Source organism: Nothobranchius furzeri, chromosome 16, assembly GCF_043380555.1.
Source record: "Nothobranchius furzeri strain GRZ-AD chromosome 16, NfurGRZ-RIMD1, whole genome shotgun sequence".
Lineage (NCBI taxonomy): Eukaryota > Metazoa > Chordata > Actinopteri > Cyprinodontiformes > Nothobranchiidae > Nothobranchius > Nothobranchius furzeri.
Window position 1 is genome coordinate 22,070,353 of NC_091756.1, and position 18,381 is coordinate 22,088,733.

At 45.8% G+C, this 18,381-nt stretch overlaps 1 protein-coding gene across 5 annotated transcripts in view; it reads left to right on the top strand.

The window, feature by feature from the left end:
- Positions 1 to 18,381, top strand: part of abcc3 (ATP-binding cassette, sub-family C (CFTR/MRP), member 3) — a 114,757-nt gene that overhangs the window by 83,212 nt on the left and 13,164 nt on the right. For 2 of the 5 annotated variants that reach the window (XM_054748956.2, XM_054748958.2), the window contains 6 exons: positions 5,219 to 5,532; positions 10,006 to 10,205; positions 11,094 to 11,220; positions 11,295 to 11,396; positions 11,621 to 11,767; positions 11,849 to 12,007. In XM_054748956.2, the coding sequence (XP_054604931.2) occupies positions 5,219 to 5,532; positions 10,006 to 10,205; positions 11,094 to 11,220; positions 11,295 to 11,396; positions 11,621 to 11,767; positions 11,849 to 12,007 (1,049 nt within the window). Of the gene's footprint in view, positions 1 to 3,286; positions 3,598 to 5,218; positions 5,533 to 10,005; positions 10,206 to 11,093; positions 11,221 to 11,294; positions 11,397 to 11,620; positions 11,768 to 11,848; positions 12,008 to 18,381 lie in introns of those variants that run through there. The other 3 variants (XM_054748957.2, XM_054748959.2, XR_008565501.2) reach the window with 3 other exon arrangements.

Consider the following 18,381-nt stretch of genomic DNA (forward strand, 5'->3'; position numbering starts at 1 on the left):
CCTTACCAATGGTGTCCCACAAGGTTCTGTGTTGGGGCTTCTGCACTTCCTCCTCTATCTGCTTCATCTGCAGTTCACACCCTGAGCTACTTTAGAGGAATCTCCTGCCACTTTTATACAGATGTCATCCAACTGTACATCTCATTTAAGCCCCATGAGATGTCTAAGCTGCAGCTGTTACACACCTGCTTAGACTCTATCAAAATCTGGATGGCTGGGAGCTTTCTTCAGCTGAATGAAGATACGACTGAGATCCTCATCTGTGCCCCAGACAAGCTGGTTCCCAAAGTCAGAGACTCTCTTGGTCACCTTGCTTCTCACACCAAACCTTCTAACAGGAATCTTGGCGTGACCTTTGACCCAGCTCTCACCCTGGATTCTCATGTCAGTTCTCTTGTTGGCTCTTCCTTCTTCCATCTCAGGAACGTTGCTAAGCTGAGTCCCATTCTGTCCTGCTCTGAACTTGAGACAGTTCTCCACACCTTCATCTCCTCACGCTTAGACTACTGCAACTCTCTTTTCACGTGTCTGAGCAGAACCTCCCTGAACCGTCTACAGGTGGTTCAGAATGCCTGTGTTCAGCTTCTGACCAAGTCCTCCAAACACACCCACATCACCCCGCTTCTCCTCCAGCTTCACTGGCTGCCAGTCAACTTCAGGGTTCATTTCAAGATCCTGGTTCTGGTCTATAGGGCCTTACATGGACAAGCACCATCTTACATTGGTGATCTTAGTCCCTACACCCCCAGCAGGTCCCTGAGGTCCAGTGACCAAAGCCTACTGGTTGTGCAGCACCAGGCTAAAGACCAAAGGTGACAGATCATCTGCTGCTGTGGCCCCCAGACTCTGGACCTCTCTCCCTGTGAGCCTGAGATCAGTGGACTCAGTGGACTCCTCTAAAGAGCAAGTCAACCCCTACCAGAGTCTAACTCCACTCCCACTTCATGTTTGAAAAATGCAACACATGCTGTTGCCAGGCAGACCGAGGGGGCGGAGCCGCTAACAAATACACACACACTCAGGCTCACGACAGCATTGTGACATCATAATGTACCAGTTTACATCATAGCATACCTCTTAGCCAATAGCGGTGGCAGATTTAAATTAAAATACAGTGCAGAGTTTTTACCTGACAACGGCACAACACTGCCAGTTTTAGGCAGAATATTTAAATTTTAACTAAGATGCACTGAAGTGCCAAATTATTGATGCACATGTCTGCAGCACGATTAGACACTCGTTTATTTAGTTTATCAGCAAAAACAAGTTTATTTGGGGGAGACTTGCTCTTTAAAAAACAGCTGAAAACTCACCTGTTCAGGCTGGTTTTTGTATGACGTTCGTCACTCTCTCCTTATTCTGCTCTTTTTCCACAATCCACTGATTTCCCTCTTTCCTATTGATTTTCTGTCTCCCTCTCCTTACATTTTTTTAATCACAAGAATTTTTTCTCATTTAAAACACATTTTTAATCATTTATTTAAAATCTTTTGTTTTTGTGAAGCACCTCGTGATTTTTAATCTTGAGAGGCGCTATAGAAAATATATTTTTCTTTCTTTCATTTAGACCACATATGTCAGACACAAGGCCCGCGGGCCAGATGCGGCCCGCGGAGCATTTTTATGTGGCCCGCGAGATAAATATCAAAAATATATTAAAACTGGCCCGCTGGCCGATTTTACCGCAAATACTTCAACTCCCATGATGCGTTGCAGCGTCAGTGCGGAGCCGACGCGCCCCCCTCCTTTGTGTTTTTTTCAGCGCCTGCTGCCGGTGTCTGCAGCTCTGCTGTCTCGGACAAACTACACTCCTCTCACTCAGCACCGAGTTTACTCAGCTATTTTCTGACGTTGAAGCCCAGAAACAGAGATTCTAGCCGCTCAGTAATGTGTTCACGACTGAAAGAGAAAGTTTTCAAACTAACTTCCAGACAGAGCTGATATAACTCCAGCGAGCAGCGACACGCTCAAACCAGCATGGCTCTGTGGCTGCTGTAGTTTTTATTTTTCCTCCCCGACACACAACAACGTGGTCCAGCTGCTCAGACATGTTCATCAGCACAAACCTATGTGAGCACCTGTTGTCATCTAATGTTGTCATTATTATGATGAAGATGAACAAAACAACAGGAGTCTCCTCCTCAGCTCAGATCAACCCCATGATGCAGGTATCTGGCTGGAACAGGTGAGCATCACAGTAAACCAGTGGAGCAAAGGGAGCTTTAAATATGTTGGTTTTATGCTCTTTTTCTGCTCCAAAACATGAAAGTTAACAGGTGAGATGTTGCATTTTCATTTAAGATAAAATGATATTTTTATTTTGTTGTTGGCCCGTGAGCAAAGATTTAACCTACAGTAAACAGGAAGTGGAAAGGCTGCAGATAGATGAATAGAATAGAAAATCCCTTTATTGTTCCTCAGTGGGGAAAGCTAGACATCACAGCAGCGATGACACTTATTACAGGAGAAAAAAAGGAGAATAAAAAATAAGAAAAATGAATAAACAAGAAAACATAAATCCTGAATAGATTTTAAAATGCTGAATATACCACAAGTAATAAATACACTGATGCCTTTTATTTAAAACTGACTTGCTCGTGTGTAATTTGGTTATTCCACATTCAGTGTTAATGCAAAAATAAGTTTGTTTCCAAATTAAAAGGTTCAAAATTGCATATATGTTGATAAAGAAAATGTGGAAATTTGCCGTCACTTCTTCAAAAAATATTAAGTTTGGCCCTCGACTCCGTCGCAGAGTTTCATTTCGGCCCGTGTGAGTTTGACACCACTGATTTAGACGCTCTGAGGAGGGAGCATTTTCTTGTTTTTCTTCTCACTTTTGTTTTTAAAGTTTGGACCTTTGCCTCAAACAGACTCGTGGATGTTTAAATGTTGTTCTGGATTAATCTGTGCTCCACCAACATATACAATACTTGTAAAAGGCTTTAAATTAGTTTTACTAATAATAACCAAATTTTTACTTTTTATTTGAAGGTCTTAACCTTCCTGGTCCAACATCGCCAGCCACCCCTACAGAACTCTGACGGTCTACATGTTTCATTTCCTGGTTTTACCTTCACAGTGCCGCCCCCGTTATAAAATAACTCTTTTGTTTTTCAGCTAGATTAGAAATGTGTTTGTGTTGACGGAAGGAGGCTTTCTGTCTGAACATCATCATGCTTCTTCTCCTAGCAGGAGCCTGTGGATGTGAGACACCATGCTCTGTGTGATTCTTCTCTAAGTCACCTGTCATCTTTCCCCCTCCTGTGGTTGAACTCTTTTGCAGGTGTCCTGGTCATGATCTCTTCCTTCACTCTAGCTATTGGGAACATCGGAGCAGCCAAGAAGCTGCACTTTAACCTGCTCGCCAACAAACTTCACACACCCCAGTCTTTTTTTGACACCACACCTATAGGACGCATCATCAACCGCTTCTCCAAGGACATCTACGTGATAGACGAGGCGCTGCCATCCACCGTGCTCATGTTCCTGGGCACCTTCTTCGTTTCTCTCTCCACCTTAATAGTTATCATTAGCAGCACACCCATTTTTGCTGTGGCCATTGTACCCCTGGCTATCATATACGTCTTTGTCCAGGTACTCTTTCTGTGTTTTGTGACGGATAACACACTCTGTTCCTCTTTCTGTGCTAATGTCAGATGCTTCCTCTTCCTGGAGTGGCATGCAGCATGTTTGGTGCAGCGACCTTTGTAACCTCCCAGTGTGGGCTTTTGTTTCCCCTCAGCCTGCAGTGTTGGTGACGAGCACCTGCTGCTGTCATTTGTTTTTGCTCTTTTGCTCTCTCTCTCTTTCTTTGCAGAAAAACACTTCCTGTCTTGCCTGCAACACACACACACACACATGCACGCACACACACACACACACACACACACACACACACACACACACACACACACACGGAAAATCCTCAGAAATGAACATTTTAGTCTAAGCTGTTGTGCTGCCTACCTCTAGTGGTGAATCAATGCCAGTACAAGTCATCCTGCTCTAATTGGAGCCCAGTGGCACCAACCAGGGGTTCTGGACCTGGTTTTGTGATTACATCAAGGCTGTTTGGTGGCGTGTGTGTGTGTGTGTGTGTGTGTGTGTGTGTGTGTGTGTGTGTGTGTGTGTGTGTGTGTGTGTGAGAGAGAGAGAGAGAGAGAGAGAGAGAGAGAGAGAGAGAGAGAGAGAGAGAGAGAGAGAGAGAGAGAGAGAGAGAGAGAGAGAGAGAGAGAGAGAGAGAGAGAGAGAGAGAGAGGGGACTGTCTGCATTAGTTACATCACAGATGTTCTAACAGGCTGTTACGTCCCCGACATTTGTTGGTAAAATGTGAAGGATGGGGATAACATGAGAACTGAAAATGGTTTTATTGTTGAAAAAGGTTCTAAAAACGAGCAATCAGACGACGAGCATTATAAAGATAATGCAAAACACAAACTCAAAAAGGTTAACATTAAAAGACGAATGATCAACTATAAAAAGGCCGTGACACAGGCTTTGTGGAGAATGCTGAACTCCAAACCTGTGGCACCGGTGTGTGGCTACAGACCCACGCTGTCTAAGTGTCACTTTGATCTTCTTCAATCTACCCAACCTTTATTTGGGTTTAACACTGAAGGGTGAGACCGATCGAGACAGATTACCAAATCCAGTCCCAAAAACACACTTTATAAATATTTAATGACTTTTTTTTACAAACTGGAGATCCTCTCGTCTGTGGAGGTGGAATCCAGAAAATAGATGAACAAATGAAATTAAGCTGATTACAAAAAAATCACCACACTTCAAACACTATTCTCTAGACCTTACAGTTGTTTTGTACTATTCATGTTATTCACTCCACTGAAGTATCACAGGCTTGTCAGAGCCACTCAGCAGATTTAAAGAGGAAGGTTTAAAATCCCAGTTTTAAGATTAAAGTCTAAATATTTAGAACCAATAGCTACTTTCTCCTCCAGCTGACTCCCACGTCCTCAGCTGTTGACGGGCTGGGTGACGGGACAGTTTTCTGTGATGTGAGTCTGATGAGAGGGACAACTACAGCACCAACACACAAAACCAGTATTACAGCTAAAAGGCTCTTAGTGTTTCCACCCCCACCAGGCGTCTGTGAATCAATGGCTGCTGCACTTTCATTAGACCATACCTGTTTAACACACGTATCGTTGTGTTGTCACACCTGTCACCCCTCCCTCCCTACCTCCCTCCTCACAGGTGTGCTGATTTTGGTTAACTGCCTGCTGTGCCGGGCCTACAGCATGCTACGTGCAGCCAAGCTCACACACCTCAACATGCTGCAGGGGGTCCTGCGGGCCCCGCAGGCCTTCTTCGAGAGCACCCCTACTGGGCGGTTACTGAACCGCTTCAGCAAAGACGTGGATTCTATAGACTCCCACATCCCAGACAATATTGACATATGGATGCGCACTTTCTGGTACACACTGAATGTGCTGCTCATATGCTCAGCCCTCACCCCAATGTTCCTCATAGTGGTAGCCCCGTTAATGGTGTTCTATTGGTGGGTTCAGGTAAATAGGAAACACGTGTGCTAACTCATTAATGCAACATGCATGGCTGTGTGTGTGTGTGTGTGTGTGTGTGTGTGTGTGCTGGTAGACTATCGCGTGTGTTTAAACCAGTGATCATTGCTGTGCTTTTAGTCAGAGTGTGAATTGATTCTTTACTCTGTAGCGGTAGTTCTGGCAGGCTGTGGTGGGTTTTGCAGCAGCTCTGTAGTTTGGTGGGGGGTAGTTAGATGCTCCAGTAGTTTTGTCTGTTTGGGAGAGGCCATGTCCAAGGTTACTTACTAGTCACTTCATTTGGATTAGCAGATAAACCTCGTGCCACTGACTAGTTTAATGTAGCGACAGTACAGGGTGGGCCATTTGTTTGGATACACCTTATTAAAATCCGAATGGTTGGTGATATTAACCTCCTGTGTGGCACATTAATATATGTGAGGGGGCAAGCTTTTCAAGATGGATGGTGACCATGGTGGCCATTTAGAAGTCAGCCATCTTGGATCCAACTTTTGTTGTTCAATAGGAAGAGGGTCATGTGACACATCAAACTTAATGGGAATTTCACAAGAAAAACAATGGTGTGTGGTGCGCTTGGTTTGAACGTAACATTATCCTTTCATGAGTTATTTACAAGTTTCTGGCCACTTAAAAAATGTGTTCAAGTGCTGCCCATTGTGTTGGATTGTCAATGCAACCCTCTTCTCCCACTATTCACACACTGCTAGCAACACTGCAGGAGAAATGCTAGCACAGTCTTCTAGCATCCCTAGTTTCAGGTGCTGCACATCTTGTATCTTCACACCATAGATAATTGCCGTCAGATGACCCCAAAGATAAAAGTCTAAGTGTGTCAGATTAGGAGATCTTGGGGGCCATTCAACTGGCCCACGACAGCCAATCCACTTTCCAGGAAACTGTTCATCTAGGAATGCTCGGACCTGTTACCCATAATGTGGTGATGCACCATCTTGCTGGAAAACCTGAGGGAACGTGCAAGCTTCAGTGCATAAAGAGGGAAACACATTATCATGTAGTTATTTCAAATATCCAGTGGCCATGAGGTTTCCATGGATGAAGAATGGCCCCACTGTCTTTGTACCCCATATACCACAACATACCATCACTTGTTTTGTTCCAACAGTCTTGGATGGATCTGTCCAATGTGGGTTAGTGTCAGACCAACAACGGTGATTTTGTTTGTTAACTTCACCATTCACATAAAAGTTACTCTCATCACTGAACAAAATCTTCTGCGTGAACTGAGGGTCCTGTTCCAATTTTTGTTTTACCCATTCTGCAAATTCTGGGTCATGCTCGTAGAGATGCTACAGTAACTGGAGTTTGTAAGGGTGCCATTTGTGAGTAGCTAATATGCACTGAAGGGATGTTCAACTAATGCCACTCTCCAGTGACATGCAGCGAGTGCTACGCTGTGGGCTCTTGCTGAATGAAGCTAGGACAGCCACTGATGTTTCTTCATTAGTGACAGTTTTCATGCGTCCACATTTTGGCAAATCCAACACAGAACCAGTTTCACAAAACTTAGCTAGCAGTTTGCCAACTGTAGCATGGGGGATGGGTGGTCTCGTAGAGTGTCTTGCACTGAAATCTGCTGCAATGACCCGGTTACTGCGTTCACCAGATATCAACACAATTTCGAGCCGCTCCTTACGTGTCTTTGACATGTTAATGGCTGTGAACAAAGAGAAACTTGTAAATAACTCATGAAAGAATAAAGTTACATTAAAACCAAGCACACAGTTGTTTTTTGTGTGAAATTTCCAATAAGTTTGATGAGTCGCATTACCTTCTTCCTATTAAAAAAACAAAAGTTGGATCCAAGATGGCCAACTTCAAAATGGCAACCATGGTCACCATACATCTTGAAAAGTTTGCCCCCTCACACATACTAATGTGCCACACACAGGAGGTTAATATCACCAACCATTCGGATTTTAATGAGGTGTATCCATATAAATGGCCCACCCAGTACATTATTTTGTTTTGAGTCAAACTGTTGAGCATGAAGTTCAAAGATTAATCCTAAAACTAAATGTTGATTTTAAGTAAGTTTTAAAGGAAACTTTTTAAATACTTGTGCTGAAAAGTTAGCTCTATGGTCGATACAAAACATGTTTCTCACATATGACTTGGCCTGTATCTGATACACTGCCTCCTAGGGTCCTACAGCCCCTCAAGGTGCTTTACAAAACACCAGTCATTCACACATTCACAAACTGGTGGTGAGGAGCTACATCGTAGCTACAGCTGCCCTGGGGTACACTTGCTCCAGGACACAGCGACAGACTGACTTGAACTGGTTACAGGGCAGCCACTTATAACAAAAAATCTGAGTTTTTTGTCAGACGGCACCATCTAGAGCCTGAAAGTGTACTGCACCCCATCCCCTGTGTCTACATGGGTGATGATGGCTGGACGAAGCGCCTTTCGTTTATGAATGCCCACCTCTAGCCCGCCAACAGAGCTAAAACACAATGTTTAACATCATTATTTTCACGTTGTGCTGTTTATTCATATATAGATATTTAAAGACTTACATTACTTGTCCATGAGAAATGCTCCAACTCTGCATAAGTGTAGGTACGTTCTCAAATGCTCATGCGTGCTCTGTGGGCGGGCTTAGTGAAAAAACGGTGACTTATTGCCTATATTGTATCACAGTACAGGGTAGGACCATCTCTGTTACGGGTTTCCAAAGAATCCTATGTGATTCCTGAGAGGCGGAAACTCTGGATTGCTGCTTTAACTCGTCTGCCACCGTCGCCCTAAAGCAGTCCCACCAGCTCCTTTCGTGACATTTTCAACACCTTCCAGAATGAGCAGTTTCAGGGCTTGATGAAAGCTGCACTAACATACACACACTAGGGTTGTCACGGTAACCGGTGTAGGGGTAAACCCCAGTTAAAAAGTGGACAATAATAATAACCATCTTGTTTTTTAAAACATATGTTATCTCGGTGGATTACCATGGCTGCGGTGTAGGCACGGTGACCCTTACCAGCCACCGTATCATCTGCTGAAGTTGCTGGCGGCACATGCGCACTTTGTTGTTTACAACCAAAACTTTCTTGAAGCTAAAGCTTAAATAATGGCCAAAGGAGGAGACGGCAGCGCTCAGGACATTTATTATCCCTCAAAGAAGACAAAGTGGGAAGTACGGGCATCTTTTGGATATTTGAAGAATGCCGAGGGACAGTTGATAGAAGACGGCTGTCCTGTTTGCAGCACGTGCAGAAAAAGTGTCTGTGAAAGGCAGCAACGCTTCAAATCTCATGACACATCTGCGTGACCATCACCCACAACTCTACAGTCAACGCAAGGCAAGCTAACGTTAGCGTTTTAGCTAAAATGCGTGATCCGAGGATTTGGGTTGAGGGAGAATGCAACGAGTCGCTATATAAAGCAGCCGCAGCGCCGCTACCTGCATATAAACCGTGTCGCGGACACCCCCATGTTGAAATGACGCTATGCATTACGGGGCTCCCAGGGGCAGATAAGAGTTGGTCTCTCTCCGAGAATAATTATGAATTTAACAATGATTACTGCCTGATGACATTTTCCCACATCTGCAAAGCTCACTGGAAGGACACAAACCGAGGACGACATTTTCCTGATATAGGGTTTATTACTCAAGTAAGGATAAAAAAGTATCTGATTAGAAGGCTACTTGAGTACTGAGTATCATCTGGTCTAATATTTTTAAAATGATGACATCAAACAGACAAAACATAAGAAGTTATGGGCAAATGTTGGTATTTTAAAGACTAAAGGGGAAAAATGTAAACAAACAACATAATTACAAAATAACACATTTTAGGCTAAATTTAGACACAAACTGAGGACAATATTTTCCTGATATACAGGGTTTATTTAATTGTCTGAAAATGTAACACGCTTAAATACCGCGATAATACCGAAAACCGTGATAATTTTGGTCACAATAACCGTGAGGTTCAATTTTCACACCGTGACAACCCTAACACGCACACACGCACTAACCCTGCTGCTTCGTCGTCATGTGCGTCCTGCTGCATGCCGGGTCTTCATCATCACCCTCCTGATTAATTTGACTGAAAAATGAGGACGCAGCTGACACTCTAGGCTTGTGATCGTCTAACACTTGTCTTTATCAGATGGCAAATATGATTGTAATGGCCATATAGTGTGTGTGTGTGTTTGTGTGTGTGTAATGAAAAACAAAACCCCAGCAGCCAACTCTCCACATAGAGGGAGCAGCATTCCCGAGGTTACACCAGGCTCCTCATCACCAGCCAGAGTGACTGGAAGCTCAAACGACTGCTGGTGTTTTGTTCTCCAAGCTTTCCGTAATTACCCTCCCTGCGTGCGAGAGTCTGTATGTGTGTGTGGACTCGTCGGCGTGTAACATCTTCACATATTTGCACCTGTGTGAGGCCTGCTCAGGTTGTAATGCCTGTTTGTCTTTCTGCCCCTCTCAAGAGATTTTACGTTGCCACGTCTCGGCAGCTTAAGCGCCTGGAGTCGGTCAGCCGCTCTCCCATTTACTCCCATTTCTCTGAGACCATCACCGGCTCTAGCGTAATCCGGGCCTATAGCAGAGACACCGCGTTTGTTCTGATGAGTGATGTGAAAGTGGACGAGAACCAAAAGAGTTACTACCCTGGTATAGTGTCCAACAGGTGAGTGCCCCGCCCGGCCTGACTGCCGCTCTCTGCTCCTCTGTTGTTTAACTTTAAACATCATTGAAGAGCTCTTACTTCTCATTCGAGTGTTCCATCAGCTCACACAGGAAGGTGCAGGGTAGCTGGTTTTTTAAGTGTGGAGGGATTAATGCAAACTAGTTTACAAACCACCTCCCTCCTGAGGGTAGGTTGTACCAGCAGCATCCTCAGGAACATTGTAAAGATGAGCAGAAACCAGGATCCATAAATGCCAGTGGACAATGTTTATAACCAGTTACGAACGGTGTTTATACATTCAGATGAAAACAGCGACTCAGTGAGGATTACTGACCTGCTTTAACTATGTGACTGGAGAGTACACGGCAGGAAGATGAGAGACGATCAGCTCCTGATGGTTCAATCCAAATCTGACTTCTTCATGATGAAGTGGAGGATGAAGCAAAGAAAAGTGAAACCAACTCCAAGATCTCAGTACAAAAATACTGGTGTTTACTGGGAGAAGATCAGAAAAGTGATTCAAGCCGTCATTAGTGAAATACCTGTAGTGTGTGGGTGGTGTGGAGGAAACCACTAGTGCTGAATCGCATACACAGGAGGTCGGTGATTATTTCTTACCACATCTGGATCTGAATGAAAGTGTTTGGAGCCTCATGAGGGTGAGATCTAGAATGCTACAGATAGCTGAGATGCTAAAATCTTTGATTCAGCAAGTACAGACACACATCCCTTAAAAAACTGGAACATATTTATCTGTAGTTCTCAGATATATCAAAAGTGTCATTGTAGCTCCATGAAATGATGTTTTTACATATTTGTACGAGTGTTGAAGTCCTGACACCTCCCCAAGGCGGAGCGTGTTCTAACTGGAGGCCTGCTGTCACCCAGGTGGCTTGGAGTGCGCATCGAGTTCATCGGGAACTGCATCGTCCTGTTTGCTGCTCTGTTCGCCGTGACGGGAAAGGAGAGCCTGAACCCTGGACTCGTGGGCCTGTCGGTGTCTTACGCTCTCCAGGTAGCTGAAACACACAGGCGTGGTGCCGCTTCACTAACACAGGTGTAGGAAATGACCCCAGGCTGTTTGATCAGGTGACCATGTCTCTGAACTGGATGGTGAGGATGACTTCAGACCTAGAGAACAACATCGTGGCAGTGGAGAGGGTGAAGGAGTACTCCGAGACCAAAACAGAGGTTTGTTAAAGTCAGACATGTGTTTTTAGTTACAGCAGCACCCCCCCCCCCCACACGCCATTAGCCACATTCCATAAAGCTGCACCACCCATCAGCTACACTAACTAGATCTAGAACTGCTACCTGGTGCTAGTACGAACCTCCGTGCTACACAAGACAAACAAAGCACTTTGTACTCGTGTACTGAAGGCCTGACTGAGTTCTGAGTGTGTTTGTGCTCACAGGCCCCCTGGGAGGTGGAGGACAAGAAGCCCCCCCCGGAATGGCCCATGACAGGGAATGTGCAGTTCCAAAACTACAGCGTCCGGTACCGCGAGGGTCTGGACCTGGTCCTGAGGAACATCACGCTGAACGTGAAAGGAGGAGAGAAGGTTGGATGAGGTTACAAAGGTGAATTACACAGTGAGGATAATGAGCCTAAAGGATAACGAGCTGCTGTTATTGCTGTGCAGATCGGCATTGTGGGTCGCACTGGGGCTGGGAAGTCCTCCATGACGCTCTGCCTCTTCAGATTACTGGAAGCCGCTGCAGGAGAGATCACCATCGATGATGTGAAGATAGCAGAGATAGGCCTGCATGACCTGAGGTCCAAGCTCACTATCATTCCCCAGGTATACTACCTTCACATTTACTGTGACTCCTCCATTGTCAACAGCTAGAGTAAATAGAGATGGCAGAATGAGAGCAGAACACACTGGCAGAGGCTGATGAGCATGTCCAAAGATGCACCTTCATTATTTTACATGGGCTCGACACAAATTTTACAGTATATATGTATACCATGGCAGCTAACCAGAGTGCTGCACATGAGAGACAAAGACTCAAAACACAACAACAAAGACAGCATTGGAGTAAAATGTGAAGCTAAAAACATATAAAACACATACAGGCAAGGCTTAAAACTACAATAAAAGTTAACTAACCATAAAACAAGTAAAAGCACTAAGATAAGAGGTAAAACCTGCCATAAAAATATTGGATATTGCACAAATAAATGATAAATGACCCCACTTGTATAGCACCTCTCAGAGTAAGGACTCCAAAGCACTTTACACTACAGTGTATCGTTCACTCATTCACACACACATTCACACACTGGTGGTGATGAGCTATGATGTAGCCACAGCTGCCCTGGGGCGCACTGACAGAGGCGAGGCTGCCGAGCACTGCCGCCACCAGTCCCTCCGACCACCACCAGCAGGCACGGTGGGTTAAGTGTCTTGCCCAATGACACAACCGCAGAATTCTCTGTCCAGAGCCGGGATTGAACCTGCAACCTTCCGATTACTGGACAACCCGCTCAGTCTGTTGAGCTACTGCTGCCCGCAGATGAATGGGCAGAAGGGAAAGCTGAGGTTGGGTTGTGTCCATGCATGTGTGCATTTAAAGGTGTGATTTACTTGTTTATTCAGTACATTTGCTGTGTTCTCTGGTGTAAGTCGACGCCTTTTGAGTCATTAAAAAAAAGGCTATAATGCTCCTGTTCTGAAAACTGCTAGAGTGATACCACCAACTCTGTTTGCTCGGGGACATGAATGTTTTATCTAACAAGCCTGGAGGAGCTTCTGCCATGTGAGTGAGTTTCTTATGCTAGTGGTCAACACCTGTTGACCCGAGATGTTCTCTGCTGATTCTGGACGCTAAAACAACAACAGCTTCCCCGTTGTGAGTCAATATGAGAAAGTCTAATTCACAGTGTGACTTAGATCTCTCAGGCTTTTCTAATACCATACTATACCAAGTTTGTTTATAAAGCACATTTAAAAACAGCATGACAGCTGACCAAAGTGCTGTACAGTAGTAATAAAAAGGAAAAACCCCAAGATAAAAATCGTATAGGAGATAAAAGGAATAACCTAAAATTTTAAAGAAACATTCCCGCAGAGATGCGTTCTCAGCCGCGAGCCGCTCCACCTGCTCCTGGCTAAACTCGACATGTTCGGAGGTCCTGGAACTCCTTGTGAAGCACCTCAAGCAGGTGGAGCCGTCCCTCAAATCCCAGAAGCCGTTTATCTATGGACTGTAGTAAATCCTTATGGGGAGATGAGGCCTCGGGCGAGTCCTGGGGACGGCTCCTCTTGGTCCCAGGTGTTTCCGTCTCAGCTGCTGCTGCTTTCTTCGGTCCCATAACAAGAAGCTCAAAAACCTCGTCAATATATGTTTGCAATTTTCTAAATTTTCTCCACTTACCTCCAGGTTGTGTGTTATATTTACCAGATTTATTAATTTTTGGCGTTGTCAGTGAGTAAATTAGGCAAAAATCTGTCTTAATTGTTTGTGGAAGTTGATTAACAAGCTGCCATCTGCTTCAAAACGCTGCTGTGTGTCCGGTGATCGGGCCGTCAGCACATGCGCATACTCCTCCCTTAACATAGTTAAACAGTACATGAGTGATTATGGGCTTTGTGATGCATGGCGATCTCTTCATCCCAACCGTAGAGAGTATACTTTTTTCTCACACGTCCATCACACTCACTCACTCACTCACTCACTCACTCACGTTTGGATTATTTTCTAGTCAGCAGCTCATTGTTGACTGACATTTCAGACACTGAGATACACCCCATAGTTGTCAGCGACCATGCTCCGGTTTCTTTAACTCTGGTAAACAAGAAGACAATCCCACCAAGCAAAAACTGGAGGATTAATACATCACTGCTTAAAGACGAAGGCTTTATAGAATTTTTTTAAAAAGGAGTGGGCTTTATATTTAGAACATAATGACCTGCCTAGAACATCAGCATTTGTTCTCTGGGAGGCAGGAAAGGCAGTGATGAGAGGTAAAATAATCTCTTTCTCATCACATAAGAAAAAAACAGAAAACAAACGTATTTAGGAGTTAGAAGAAATCATTAAGTCTTTAGAGGCATCCACAGAAGAAGAGTTACTGAGCAAATTACGTAAAGCTAAATTAGAACTTCATGGAATTATTGACAAAAAGACACAATTTTTAGCACAAAGACTACAAATAGAAAACTTTGAACATAGTAATAAATCAGGTAAATATTTGGCTAGCCAGTTAAAAATAAATAAAGAGAAAACTACCATATCTGCTGTTAAAGACTCAACCGGGAATATAGTTTATGATCCTGAAAGCATAAACAACACCTTAAGAGACCTTTACCAAACTTTGTACTCACCACAGATAAACCCATCAGATTACGAGATCAATAAGTTCCTTGACAGGATAACACTTCCTAAATTATCAGACAGCCAAGCTACAGTCCTGGACTCGCCACTAACCTCAGCGGAGCTCCAGGAAGCCCTTAAATCCATGACGAATAGGAAAGCTCCAGGTCCAGACGGGTTTCCAGCAGAGTTCTACATAGAATTCTGGATCATTCTGGCTCCAACATTTTTCAGAATAGTGAGGGAAATCGAAGAGAGCGGCAGATTACAGCCAAACATGAATTCAGCCAATATTAGTCTCTTGTTAAAACCAGGCAAAGACCCTGCATTTCCTACCAGCTATCGCCCAATTTCTCTTATTAATGTTGATCTCAAAATAATTTGTAAAGCCCTGGCCAAAAGATTAGAGAAGGTAACCCCCTTCATAATACACCCTGACCAAACTGGTTTCATTAAGGGTAGACAATCATCCACTAGCTCGTGTAGATTACTTAATTTGATAGATTTCTCTTACAGTAGAAACATAGAAACTAGTATATTATCTCTAGATGCAGAAAAGGCTTTTGACAGAGTTAACTGGAAGTTCTTATTTGCAACTTTACATAAATTTGGTTTTGGGAACTTCTTCATAAACTGGCTAGAAACATTATACAGTTCACCAACTGCACGTGTCAGAACAAATGACCAAATATCAGCTAGCTTCTGTCTTCAGAGGGGGACCAGGCAGGGATGCCCACTCTCCCCCTCACTGTTTGCTATTTTTATCGAACCACAGCAATTAGGCAAACAACAGGTATTAAAGGGATAAAGTGTAAGAAAATAGAACATAAGATCAGTCTGTATGCAGATGATGTTTTACTCTTTCTCCAGAATTCTCAATCCTCTCTCTCCTATTCAATAGAACTGATAAACTCTTTTTCAAGAGTTTCAGATTTCTCTATAAACTGGTTAAAATCCACAGTTCTACCAATTAATTTCTCTTTTGTCAATTTGCTTAATACACAATTGGAGTCAGGGAATATCACATACCTGGGAATTAATGTCTCTCCCAAGCTGGCAGATCTAACCAAACTAAATTACATCCCACTTTTAAAGAAAGTGGAAGATGATCTTGCAAGATGGAAATCCTTACCAATATCACTCATGGGGAGAGTTGCTACAACTAAAATGAAGGTCTTACCCATAATAAATTACTTATTTTCAATTATCCCAAACAAACCACCAGCTGACTGGTGTAGCGTTGTGGTTTATGCTCTTTTATGAAAGAGGAACCATTCTACATTTTAATTTGTGATATTCGTCTTCGTCTTCGTCTTCCTCCGCTTATCCGGGTCCGGGTCGCGGGGGCAGCATCCCAATTAGGGAGCTCCAGGCCGTCCTCTCCCCGGCCTTGTCCACCAGCTCCTCCGGCAGGACCCCAAGGCGTTCCCGGACCAGATTGGAGATGTAACCTCTCCAACGTGTCCTGGGTCGACCCGGGGGCCTTCTGCCGGCAGGACATGCCCGAAACACCTCCCCGGGGAGGCGTCCAGGAGGCATCCTGACCAGATGCCCAAACCACCTCAACTGGCTCCTTTCGATCCGGAGGAGCAGCGGTTCTACTCCGAGTCCCTCCCGAATGTCCGAGCTCCTCACCCTATCTCTAAGGCTGAGCCCGGCCACCCTACGGAGGAAACTCATTTCGGCCGCTTGTATCCGCGATCTCGTTCTTTCGGTCATTACCCAAAGCTCATGACCATAGGTGAGGATTGGGACGTAGATCGACCGGTAAATCGAGAGCCTGGCTTTCTGGCTCAGCTCCCTCTTCCCCACGACAGATCGGCTCAGCGTCCGCATCACTGCACACGCCGAACCAATCCGCCTGTCGATCTCCCGATCCCTCCTACCCTCACTCGTGAACAAGACCCCGAGATACTTAAACTCCTCCACTTGAGGTAGGACCTCTCCCCCGACCCGGAGGTGGCAAGCCACCCTTTTCCGGTCGAGAACCATGGTCTCAGATTTGGAGGTGCTGATCCTCATCCCAGCCGCTTCACATTCGGCCGCGAACCTACCCAGCAAGAGCTGAAGGTCAGAGCTGGATGAAGCTAGGAGGACCACATCATCCGCAAAAAGCAGAGACGAGATTCTCCTGCCACCAAACTTGACACACTCCACACCACGGCTGCGTCTAGAAATTCTGTCCATAAAAGTGATGAACAGAACCGGTGACAAAGGGCAGCCCTGGCGGAGTCCAACCCTCACTGGGAACAGGTCCGACTTACTACCGGCTATGCGGACCAAACTCCCGCTCCTCTGGTAAAGGGACTGAATGGCCCTTAACAGAAAGCCACCCACCCCATACTCCTGGAGCGTCCCCCACAGGGTGCCCCTGGGGACACGGTCATAAGCCTTCTCCAAATCCACAAAGCACATGTGGATTGGTTGGGCAAACTCCCATGCCCCCTCCATCACCCTTGCAAGGGTATAGAGCTGGTCCACAGTTCCACGGCCAGGACGAAAAACACATTGCTCCTCCTCTATCTGAGATTCAACTATCGATCGGACCCTCCTCTCCAGTACCTTGGCGTAGACCTTTCCCGGGAGGCTGAGGAGTGTGATCCCCCTATAGTTGGAACACACCCTCAGGTCACCCTTCTTAAAGATGGGGACCACCACCCCGGTCTGCCACTCCCTAGGAACTGCCCCCGATGACCACGCAATGTTGTAGAGACGTGTCAACCATGACAGCCCTACAACATCCATAGCCTTGAGATACCCAGGACGAACCTCATCCGCCCCCGGGGCTCCGCCGCTGTGTAGTTGTTTGACTACCTCAGCAACTTCTGCCCCCGAGATCGGACAGTCCATCCCCAGGCCTCCCAGCTCTGGTTCCTCCTCGGAATGCGCATTGGTGGGATTGAGGAGCTCCTCAAAGTATTCCTTCCACCGTCCGACTATAGCCTCAGTTGACGTCAGCAGCTCCCCATCCCCACTGTAAACAGTGTGAGCGAGTTGCTGCCTTCCTCTCCTGAGGCGCGGGACAGTTTGCCAGAACCTCTTTGGAGCCGATCGATAGTCTTTCTCCATGGCCTCACCAAACTCCTCCCACGCCCGAGATTTTGCCTCGGCAACTGCCACTGCTGCACCCCGCTTGGCTATCCGGTACCTGTCTGCTGCCTCCGGAGACCCACAGACCAGCCACGCCCTGTAGGCCTCCTTCTTCAGCCTGACGGCTCCCCGAACCTCTGGTGTCCACCAGCGGGTACGGGGGTTGCCACCACGAGTGGCACCGGCCACCTTACGACCACAGCTAGTAACAGCCGCCTCGACAATCGCAGAGTGGAACAAGGCCCACTCGGACTCAATGTCCCCCACTGCTCTCGGGACGTGGTCAAAGCTCTGCCGGAGGTGGGAGTTGAAGACCGTCTTGACAGGTTCTTCTGCCAGGCGTTCCCAGCAGACCCTCACTATGCGTTTGGGTCTGCCAGGTCTACGCGGCATGTTCCCTTGCCATCTGATCCAACTCACCACCAGGTGGTGATCAGTTGACAGCTCCGCCCCTCTCTTCACTCGGGTGTCCAAAACATACGGCCGCAGGTCAGATGATACGACTACAAAATCTATCATCGACCTGTGACCTAGGCTGCCCTGGTACCAAGTGTACCGGTGGGCATCCTTATGTTCGAACATGGTGTTCGTTATGGCCAAACTGCGGCTTGCACAGAAGTCCAATAACAAAACACCGCTCGAGTTCAGATTAGGTGGGCCGTTCCTCCCAATCACACCCCTCCAGGTCAAGCTGTCATTGCCCACGTGAGCATTGAAGTCCCCCAGCAGGACAATGGAGTCCCCTGATGGAGCACTATCTAGCACT